At 58.0% G+C, this 10,782-nt stretch overlaps 1 protein-coding gene across 1 annotated transcript in view; it reads left to right on the top strand.

Annotated features, from left to right (window-relative positions):
* Positions 1-212: 212 nt before the first annotated feature.
* Positions 213-10,782, top strand: part of PACS2 (phosphofurin acidic cluster sorting protein 2) — a 45,513-nt gene continuing 34,943 nt past the window's right edge. The window contains exons 1-4 of the mRNA XM_011951569.1: positions 213-249; positions 394-524; positions 3,065-3,154; positions 5,489-5,614. Of these exons, the coding sequence (XP_011806959.1) occupies positions 213-249; positions 394-524; positions 3,065-3,154; positions 5,489-5,614 (384 nt within the window). The remainder of the gene's footprint in view (positions 250-393; positions 525-3,064; positions 3,155-5,488; positions 5,615-10,782) is intronic.

Here is a 10,782-nt window from a genome sequence, read left to right as displayed (position 1 = left end):
CCTGGGGCCGTGGGAGAGGGGAGGCCTGTGCTCTCACAGCTGGGAGCTGGCTCAGGACTCTCAGATCTTCTCTTTGTGGCCCATCATCCCTCCTGCTTGCCTGTCCACAGGCCACACTGAGTGAGTTCCATGGGAGGGAGGCTAACCCTCAGGGGCCTTCAGGAGATGGGACCTCTGGCCCGGCAGCCAATGGATGCTGAGGGGCACCCGCCATGTGCAGGAACGGCCGGGGTGATGTCTTGGAGCCCCGTGACGTCCTGGGGCCGCCCAGGCAGTCATAGGGAGCCCTGTGAGGTCCTGGGGCTCCCCAGGCAGTCATACCCTGCCCTGCACCCCAGGGTGCAGGCTCCCAGGGAGACGCAGTGTTGGGATGGCGCAGGGTCACGTTCTGAGGAGAGGACGGAGCCCCGAGGCTGAGCTGTGCGTTGCCTTGCAGGTTGTGCAGCCTGACTCTGAAGAAGCTGGTGGTCTTCAAGGAGCTGGAGAAGGAGCTGATCTCCGTGGTGATCGCCGTCAAGATGCAGGTGAGGCCCCTTGCGCCCCTGGCCGTGGCTGGGTGCTGTGTAGGCTTTCCATGTGCCTGGGAGACGAGTCAGGCAGTGCACCAGCATGGGGACCTGCGCCAAAACAGCGGGCAGCCCATGCCATCTCTGGGAGGCGGGGGGGCCTGGGAATGACAGGATGCTCCTGGGTCCAGTCCCGTCCCGCACAAGGGAGGCAGACCCAGCCTTCTGGGATGCGGAGGTCACATGCATGGAGCCTTCCCAGGGCAGAGGTGCCCTGGGGTCACCTCACAGTGATGGACGGGCCCCAAGCACCTGGAGCCAGGGCTTCCCTGCTGCATTCAGCACCCGCTTCCTGCCCACTTTCTGTGGGGTGGAGGGCACCCTGGGAGGTGAGGGCCTAGCCAGAACTCCCAGCCCCAGGTGCCAGGGCCTCTCTCCTGACCCTAGTGGGTCCTGTGACCTCTTGAAGGCTTTGAACAAGTAGCTGTTGCACAGGGGCCGTGCTGGCGTCTTCCCCATGCCTGGCCCAGGGCCCGCCCCTTCCTTAGGACAGACCTCTAACCTCTGGCATGGGGCCCTACCCCACACTGACCCTATTCCTTGGCCCCATTCCTCCCTCTGCCTGTCTCTGGTCCTGCCCCAGCCTCTGTCCTGACTGAGAGCTTGGCCCCAGGGCCTCTCAGAGCCCCACCTCTCCAGCCCCTCTGTGTACCCCATGGACTGGCTGCCCATGCCCTCCCTGCCCGCCCACCCCAGCTCAGCAGCCACGTGGCCCTTGGCCTCCCTTGATCACCCCCAGATCCTTGCCCGCTTCTCTTGGGGTGTCCTCTCCACCCAGGCCCCTGTGGGGGAAGCCTGGTCCCGCGGTCCCACCTGCCCCTCAGCCTTCTCTGGTGGGCACCTTCGCCTCCCCGGCTGGCGGCACACACTTTCCTTTTCCTGACACAGCTGGGTCCCTGCAGGTCCTCTGAGGGGGATGCTAAGAGGGACCCGACGCAGGGCACATTTGCGGGGAAACATCTCTGAAGGGTCAAGGGGAAGAGCAGGGAGAGCCCAGACCACAAGGCAGGGGCACTGGGGAGAGGAGAGGGGACAGGAGGCTGGCCGAGGAGAGCCGCGCTGCACCCGAGGCCCCAGCGCAAGAGTAGAACCAGAGCCCCTGACGGGCGTCTCATGGAGCCCGAATATGGCCATGCGGGCCACCCGCACCTGTCCTGAGAGCCCGCTGCTCCCACCCGAACCTGGGCTGTCCCCGGGCTCCCGTTGTCTGTCCTGGACCTCCCGCCCTCCAGCCGCCTGGCACCTCTCATCCACTGTGGCCTGCGCGCCGGCCTCTGGGAGCCTCATGCCTGAGACCCCACAGTGGCTGCTTGTTTCTCGGAGCGCGAGGTCCCCGAGCTCATCCCTGTTGGGATGGTCCCATGTAAAACAACAGTGCAGTAAGCACGTTCAATCCATTAGGAATCTATTTGGATATAAAGTTTGCTGTTGGGATCCTGTTGTCTTTTATCCAAATGACTCGTTATCCATTTAGCATAGGTGTGTATGATGTCTCCTGCTGGCCTGAAGCGTGATCACTGGGTATAAACTGTGTTTTCAGGTGGTCATGCATTTCCTGCACCTACATCTCGGCTTCTACTACTCTCCTTTTTGTGACAGCTTCTCCATATTTTAAGTATCATACCTCTGTATATTTTATTCTCTGAGAGGACCAGTCAGCCCTATCATTCTTCTTTTTAGAAAATGCTTTAGGCTGGGCACAGTGGCTCATGCCTATAATCCCAGCACTTTGAGAGGCTGAGGAGGGTGGATTGCTTGAGCTCAGGAGTTGGAGATCAGTCTGGGCAACATGACTAATCCTTGTCTCTTAACAAAATACCAAAATTATTGTATTTTTTGTGTGTGTGTGTGTGGTGGTCATGCCTGTAGTCCCAGGTACTAGGAAGGCTGAGGCTGGAGGATTGCCTGAGCCTGGGAGGTCAAGGCTGTAGTGAGTTGAGACCGAGCCACTGCACTACAGACTGGGTGACAGAGTGAGACCCTGTCTCAAAAAAAATAAAAAATAAAAAAATGCTTTAAGCGAAGCATGGGGGCACATACCTGTAGGCTGAGCTACTTAGGAGGCTGAGGCAGGAGGATTGCTTGAGCCCAGGAGCTCAAGTCCAGCCTGAGCAACACAGCGAGACCTGTCTCTCAAAACCAAAACCAGAAGAGGCTTGGTGCCTCCCAGATTTGTTCTGCCAGGCAGACTTGGGCAGCGCAGTCAGGTGCTGCTGCATCTGATCGTGGAGTCTGTTTTGTGATCGCGTTAACTTTAGCAGGAACCACTCCTGGCTTCTCTCTCATGTCTTAAGGCAGGTTCCTGGAGGTGGATGTTTTTAAGCTTCTTCGGAAAGACGCCGGGGCACCTCTGAGAATTATCCCAGCCTGTGCCTACTACCCCCCAGACTGCAGGGCTGCCATCCTGCCAGTTTTAGGTGCAGGAGTCATGGCATCTTTGCCTTGTTTCCTTCTGAGATGCAGTCCTTTGAACTAGAACAGATCTTGCTTAATCACAGGGCTCCAAACGGATCCTGCGGTCCCATGAGATTGTGCTGCCCCCCAGTGGACAAGTGGAGACAGACCTGGCCCTGACCTTCTCCCTGCAGGTGAGTCTTTCACCAGCGGCGACGACACCCTCATCACTTGTCTCCTGGGGTGATGGGCCCCCCTCGTCACCGTCCCCTGGGGTGATGGGCCCCCCTCGGCACTGTCTCCTAGGGTGAGAGCATTTGTCTCATAATTGCCACCAGTGTCCTGTGTTACTGCAGATCTTCTGTTGATTATGGTTTCTTCTTAAATGATTAGAAAATTTGTTTTGGTTTATTAGGTTGAGTTTTTCTTTTCTTTTTTTGTTTCGTCTGTCTGTTTGTTTTTTTGAGATGAAGTCTCTCCTTGTCACCCAAGCTGGTGCAATCTCAACTCACCGCAACCTCCACCTCCCAGATTCTCCTGCCTCAGGCTCCGGAGCACCTGGGATTACAGGCACACGCCACCACGCCCGGCTAATTTTTGTATCTTTAGTTGAAACAGGGTTTCACCATGTCAGCGAGGCTGGTCTCAAACTCCTGACTGCGTGATCTGCCTGCCTCGGCCTCCCAAAGTGCTGGGATTACAGGCGTGAGACACCACACCCGGCCTAGTTTTTCATTCCTTATCTACAATAAAGAGAATGTAGGCCGGGTGTGGTGGCTCACGCCTGTAATCCCAGCACTTTGGGAGGCCGAGGCAGGTGGCAGGAGAATCACTTGAACCCAGGAGGTAAAGGTCGGTTGCAGCGAGCCAAGATCATGCCATAGCACTCCAGCCTGGGGGACAGAGTGAGACTCCATCTCAGAAAGAAAAGAAAAAAAGAAGAAGAAAAAAGAGAATGTAATAATGAGGGGGGGAAAAAAACCAGTTATCGAGTCCAGGCTCTTTTGCTCTTCTATTTAAAAAGATAGGGAAAATATGTGGAACCTCAGTGTTGAAGTTCAGAGCCCCTGGAGTCTCTGGCTGCGCCCAGCAGTTAACAGGGCCTGTCCACTCAGTGTCGCCTGGCTCTGGGTACCTCCGAGACCCACCCTGGAATGGAGCAGAGAAGCCTCCCCTGGACTGTCCAGGGTGTTGGTTGGAGGGCCGGCCCAGAGCAGCCCCAGGTTGGCCCGGATGACCACACGCCCTACCTTTGTTATCTGTTTGCTTCATTGTTAGGAGATTGATATTGTGTAAGTTTTGCAGGTGTATTTTCTTCTGGCTTAATATACTTGCTTTAAGATTAATAGTGTATGCATGTCCATTCATTCCAAATTCATTAGAAGCCCTCTTTTCTCAGTGTAAGTGTGTGAGCTAGGCTGGGGCTCCATAGGGACCTGCTGGGCTTGGACCTAGTTCTGAAGCCCCCAGCTGGTTACACAGCAGCTGGAGTGTTGCAGTTGAGTTTTGGAGTTGAGTTTTTTTTCTGTTTTGAGGAGTCAGGCTTATGGAAGGATAATTTCCATTTCCAGAGTGTATGATGGTTTTTTTTTTTTTTGAGACAGAGTCTCACTCTGTCGCCCAGGCTGGAGTGCAGTGGCGTGATTTCGGCTCACTGTAACCTCCACCTCCTGGGTTCAAGTGATTCTCCTGCCTCAGCCTCCTGAGCAGCTGGGATTACAGGTGCCTGCCACCATGCCCAGCTAATTTTTGTATTTTTGTAGAGGTGGGGTTTCACCATGTTGGCTAGGGTGGTCTTGAACTCCCTACATTAGGTGATCTGCCCGGCTTGGCCTCCCAAGTGCTGAGATTACAGGTGTGAGCCACCACGCCTGGCCGAGTGCTCCTTTTTGAAGTGCGTGGTTCAGTGGGTTTTGACAGGTGTGCACGGACATGTCAGCGCCACTGCAGTTAGAATGGTGAACAGCCCCATCTTCCCCGAAGTATTTAAACTGATTTTTATTTGTATCTAAGAGATACTTGTGAACATCAGCTTGCTGGAGCCCTGCTGTACAGGGAGCCTGTGGTGAGACATGCAGGCAAGTTGGGTGCACAGGGGGCCTTGGAGGGAGAGCCCTCCCCACCCCGTGTGCCCCTTGCGTTAAAGCATCCTGGGTCACACCTTGCTGATGGCCTCAGGCACGTGAGCCGCCGTGCTGTTTCCGACTGTCCACAGGTGCGCTCAGCTCTCCCGGACCCTGCAGCACATAGTCCTCGTCCGCCCGCCGGGACCGTTAGTGTGGAGTGGGGCCCTTGGGGCCTGAGCCCTGGCGACTGGCTCACTCTCAGTTGTGTTGGATAAAGGAAGGGCCCTGGAGACCAGCGTGCCCCTGGAGTGAACTTGGGGGCCCGTCTGTGGGTGCCCTTCTGACTGCGTGAGCGGCAGGTTGGCCTGGCTGCAGGCTGCAGAGTGACTGGGCCGTCAGAGGCCGTGATGCTGCCTGGGGCCCTGGTACACCCTCAGCTGCCACTCACACTTGTGCCCACAGTATCCTCACTTCTTGAAGAGGGAAGGCAACAAGCTTCAGATCATGCTGCAGCGCAGAAAGCGCTACAAGAACAGAACCATCCTGGGCTACAAGACGCTGGCCGTGGGCTCCATCAGCATGGCTGAGGTGAGTGCTCCGACTGGCGTGGCCTGAGTCGGGCTGGCCACCTGGGCACCAGAGCATTTGCCCGTGGGAGATGTCTCTCCCGGGTCCAGATGTCCAGGGATCACATGAAAATGATGAGAGGAGCCTGGCGGCTGGGCTCCGCCATAAGGGCGGGGTGTGGCCCCAGGTGGTGCTTCCTCTCTGACCTTCCCTTGCCGCCCAGTGTGGCTCCCCACATGCCTGCAGCCCTGTGCACTCCCCTGTAATGAGCCTGTCCTGCCCTTCAGGGGAGGCTGGGTTTTGGGTCAGGCTGCTCTGGAGTCCTTTCCGTGGAGGAATCGCCGCCGTCCCCGCACGGCGGGCGCCTCCTGTGATGGGTTCATGTCTGTGTCCTGCTCAGCACGTGCTCTGGCCCAGGATTGGCTGAGCAGGAGGAGCAGGACAGGCGTCAGCTCCATGCAGGGGCTACTGACCATACCTGAGCAGGGCGGGGGCAACACCCAGAGGTCAGAGGGGGTGGCTGGAGTTCCCTGGAGGGGAAGGAAGGGGAAGTACCTCAAAAGGAAAAGAAGCAGCCAAGCAGCAGCCCACCTTGTTCCAGAGGACCCAGCGTTCCGAGGAGGCCGTGGTGGGGTGTGGGGGCGCGGAGAAGACACCCCAGGCTGAGGCCTCGGACTTCCTCATGGACCCTTTTGGGGCTGCGAGATTGGCTCTGGGAGAAGGGGCAGCCCAGGGCCCCAGACCCGTTTGTCTCTTTTGCTTCAGAACTTTGCCCATCGTGGGGCTGTGTTCAGGGGTCACGGGGCTGTGGCGTGAGTGGTGCTTAGGGCATGTGAAGCTGTGTCGCTGCCTGCCTGGGGCCTGGGAAGGTCAGCCAGGGCAGCCCCTCATTGGGAGCCGGAGCTGCCAGAGCCCCCCAGCCCCTCTTCGTCCTGCTGGGTCCCTCTGCTCCTGGGGCTTGGGGCTAGGACAGTGGGGTGCCCACTTGTAGCTGGTTCCCCCACACCCCCCTGGAGCCTGCAGGCCTCCTGTCTCCCAGGTCAAGTGCTAGGCCCCCCGAATCCTCACACACCCCCTCTTACGCATCCAGGACAAGCACCAAGCGTCACTCTGGGCTCAGCCCTCCCCACTGCCCTGGGAGATGGGAGCGTGGAGGGCACAGGAAGCAGCAGTGGCGTCCCGAGGCCTCACTTCTCTGTGCCGCCACATGGCCTCAGACAAGCCTTGCGGTCTTCCGGGTTCCTTTGGCAAACCACGGATGGCATGGGTGGACCAGACCTCCAGGCTACATTTCCCAGGGCCCTGGGACCCCTCTGGTGGCCTGGAGCTGCCTGTCATCCCAGCCTCCCTCCTGCAGGCTCAGCGATGGGTGAACAGGTGGCTCAGGGATGCTCTCTGGGCCCTGAGAGCCTCCTGGGAGCTGCTCCCTGCTTCCTGTGGAGCAGGAGGGTCCGGGCACCATGGGGAGGTCATGCAGGCTCTGTTTCCCGTTAGCCATGCAGGTGATGTCCTGCGGATCCCTGCCAGTCCCTGTGAACTCCCGCCCCCAGGCCGCTCTGCCCACATCTCTCAGTGCTGAGGCTCCTGGGCTGCCAGCCCTGCCTGCGCCGCAGCGCCCCAGGCCGCTCCTCCCTGCCCTCCCAGCCTTGGGCTGTCCCCTGCTGATCCCTGGGGAGAGGCTGGAGCAACCTTCCCCCACCCCAGGCCAGACCAGCCGCATCGCCTGCTGCTTGTTCTTCACTCTTGGAAGAAAAGCCCCACCCCTGGATGTAGTCCCAGTGCCCTGCCCCTGAGCCTGTGGCCCCACCCCAAGGCTCCCTCGCCCTGCACCTGTGGCTTCCAAAGCCGAGGTCGTCTGCCTGCTCCTCGCTCTCCCCTCCACCGGCTCCTCCAGGTCCTCAGGGCATCCTTCCACTCTCCACCGCGGCCTGGCCCCAGAACCTAGTTGGGCCCTCCCATGTGTCCCCGAGCACCAGGGCAGCTCATGGGCTCACTGTGTCCTGCCGCCTTTGGGGCTGGCTCCCACCTGTGAGCGTTGCTGGCTTGTTGAGAGTGTGAGCGCGGGAGATTGCGGAGGCAGGACAGCCCCGTGGACACAGAGGACGCAGGTGGCGGAGGTGGGGGGCTCTCACCAGGTGGGCTCAGGCAGCTGTGCCATGGGGGCTTGCTGGCTCCAAGACTGCATGACGGAGGCGGGGGTGAGGGCATGGGTGCTACCATAGGGACTGTTGTGAGAGTGGGGTGTTGGTGAGGCTGGCGCCATGCATTTGAGAGTAGTGCTCAGCTGGAGGGAAGGGTCCTTGAGGGCACAGTATGGGGTGAGGCGGGCCATTGGGTGGACTCGAGGCCAGGGCTGAGAGTGTGGTGGGAGAGGATGTGGGGGGCACCTGCCCAGGGCCTCCGAGCTGTGGGGAGAACAGAAGGCGATGGCCGTGGGGACACAGGTGTCACCTCCCTTCAAATGGGTGCACACTCGGGGCAGGAGGGACTGGGAGCAGCCTGGGCCCTGCCACATCATATCCCTGCCCTCACCGTGTGCTCGTTTTGAGTGAGTTGAGCCCAGCCCTGGCCTGTCCAGCCCTCACTCTGAGGCTGAGGAAGTGGAATCCAAGGTGGCCAGGGTAGGGACCGGGCCTCACAGGTGCCATGAACTAAACACCAGCGTGGGGCGGCTTAGGTCTGCAGGCTGACCAGCAGTTCTGGCTGAGACCATCAGGAGTGACCACAGCCCCAGGGCCTGCTTGGCACGCGCCTCTGCCTGCCACCTCTCAGGAAGGTTGAGCTGACTGCGGGCCGTCCCTCTCAGAGGCAGCTCTGCAGAGGCAGGCGTGCGATGGGGACAGACGTGGGGCTTCTCCTATAGTGTGGCTCTCGGAACTCACCCCAGCACCCATAGAGGGAGTGTGTAGGAGTGGGCGTGCATGTGGCCAGACCACCCCGAGGCCCCAGCCTGGGGGATGCAGGCGTGCTAGCCGGTGGCCATTGTCTGAGGCTGGGGCCTGTGGGCTCCTTGACAAGACAGGAAGGTTGACAGACCCATGACCAGGCGTAGGGGTGACCTCGGAGTGCGATGGTGGCTGAGGGAGCAGCCATGCTTCTTTGCACAGCTGGGCTCCCTCTCATGGCCTCACCACAAGCTGCACATGCCACTTGGGCCAGGTCCAGCCCAAGGGCACCTGTGAGGTACGGGCGGCTCACGGTGGGACACAGGAAGACCTCAGGGTAAGGACAGAACGGAGCGTCACCCTGACCGTTTGCATGCTGGATCCCCTTCAGCTTCTCTATGAGTGTCTGCACGGCCACAGGCTGCTGATGACAGCCCAGTCAGGCATAGGCTGTGCGTCCATGGGGGCCCCGTGAGAACATGATGGCACTGGACACTTCCTATCTCCTGATGATGTGGTAGCCATCATAACACCATAGCACAGTGACTTGATCACTGTATGAATTCAGTGTGGCCCGAGTGTCCTGGGCCTGGCCACACGCACGCCCACCCCCACACAGTGGTGCATGGCGACGTCCCAGGCCTTTGCGTCACTCACTCACCCACCAGCTCGTCCGGAGCGACCTCCAGCCCCACAGGCTCTGCGGTCATCAGTGCCCTGTTCACAGGCACCACTTTATATCTTTTATGCTTTATTTTTACTGTGCTATTTTTTTTTCTTTTTTTTTTTTTTTGAGACGGAGTCTCACTCTGTCACCCAGGCTGGAGTGCTGTGGCCGGATCTCAGCTCACTGCCAGCTCCGCCTCCCGGGTTTACGCCATTCTCCTGCCTCAGCCTCCGGAGTAGCTGGGACTACAGGCGCCGCCACCTCGCCCGGGTAGTTTTTTGTATTTTTAGTAGAGATGGGGTTTCACCGTGTTAGCCAGGATGGTCTCGATCTCCTGACCTCGTGATCCGCCCGCCTCGGCCTCCCAAAGTGCCGGGATTACAGGCTTGAGCCACCACGCCCGGCCTTTACTGTGCTTTTTTATTTGTTTTTTGTTTTTAAATTTTTTCGTGACATAGTCTCACTTTGTCACCAGGCTATAGGGCAGTGGCACGATCTCGGCTCACTGCAGCCTCCACCTCCTGGGTTCAAGTGATACTTCTGCCTCAGCCTCCCGAGTGGTTGGGATTACAGGTGCTTGTCACCACACTCAGCTAATTTTTGTATTTTTAGTAGAGACAGGTTTCACCACGTTATCCAGGCTGGTCTTGAACTCCTGACCTCAAGTGATCTGCCCATCTGGGCCTCCCAAAGTGGTGGTATTTCAAGCATGAGCCACCATGCCCAGCCTACTTTTTCTGTATTTGAATGTGTTTAGACACGTAAATCCCTACCGAGTGTAACAATTGCCTGCAGTTTTCAGTACAGTCACATGCTTTACAGGTTTGTGGCCTAGGAGCGGGAGTCTGTCTCTCGTACAGGCCGACCTTGAAGATATTGTGTGTTCAGTTCTAGGCCACCCCTGTAAAAACGAATATTGAAATGAAGCGAGTCATACACATTTCGTGGTTTTTCAGCGCATATAAAAGTTATGTTAGGCCGGGTGCGGTACCTCACGCCTGTAATCCCAGCACTTTGGGAGACCGAGACGGGCAGATCACGAGGTCAGGAGATCGAGACCATCCTGGCGAACATGGTGAAACCCCATCTCTACTGAAAATAGAAAAAAACTAGCCGGGCGTGGTGGCAGGTGCCTGTAGTCCCAGCTTCTAGGGAGGCTGAGGCAGGAGAATGGCATTAACCCAGGAGGCGGCGGAGCTTGCAGTTAGTGGGGATCACGCCACTGCACTCCAGCCTGGGCGACAGAGCGAGACTCCGTCTCAAAAAAAAAAAAAAAAGTTATGTTTACATGGTACTGTAGTCTGTTAAGTGTGTAATAGCATTATGTCAAAAAATATACATACACATTGATTTCAAAATATTGCTAAAGCTGGGCGTGGCGGCTCATGCCTGTAATCCCAGCACTTCAGGGGCCAAGGTGGGCAGATCACCTGAGGTCAGGAGTTCGAAACTGGTTTGGCCAATATGGTGAAACGTTGTCTCTACTAAAAATACAGGCCGGCGCGGTGGCTCAAGCCTGTAATCCCAGCACTTTGGGAGGCCGAAGCGGGCGGATCACGAGGTCAGGAGATCGAGACCATCCTGGCTAACACGGTGAAACCCCATCTCTACTAAAAAATACAAAAAACTAGCCAGAC

The sequence above is a fragment of the Colobus angolensis genome, unplaced genomic scaffold (assembly GCF_000951035.1).
Source record: "Colobus angolensis palliatus isolate OR3802 unplaced genomic scaffold, Cang.pa_1.0 Scaffold32, whole genome shotgun sequence".
NCBI lineage: Eukaryota > Metazoa > Chordata > Mammalia > Primates > Cercopithecidae > Colobus > Colobus angolensis.
This window is presented reverse-complemented; position numbering and strand designations above follow the sequence as displayed.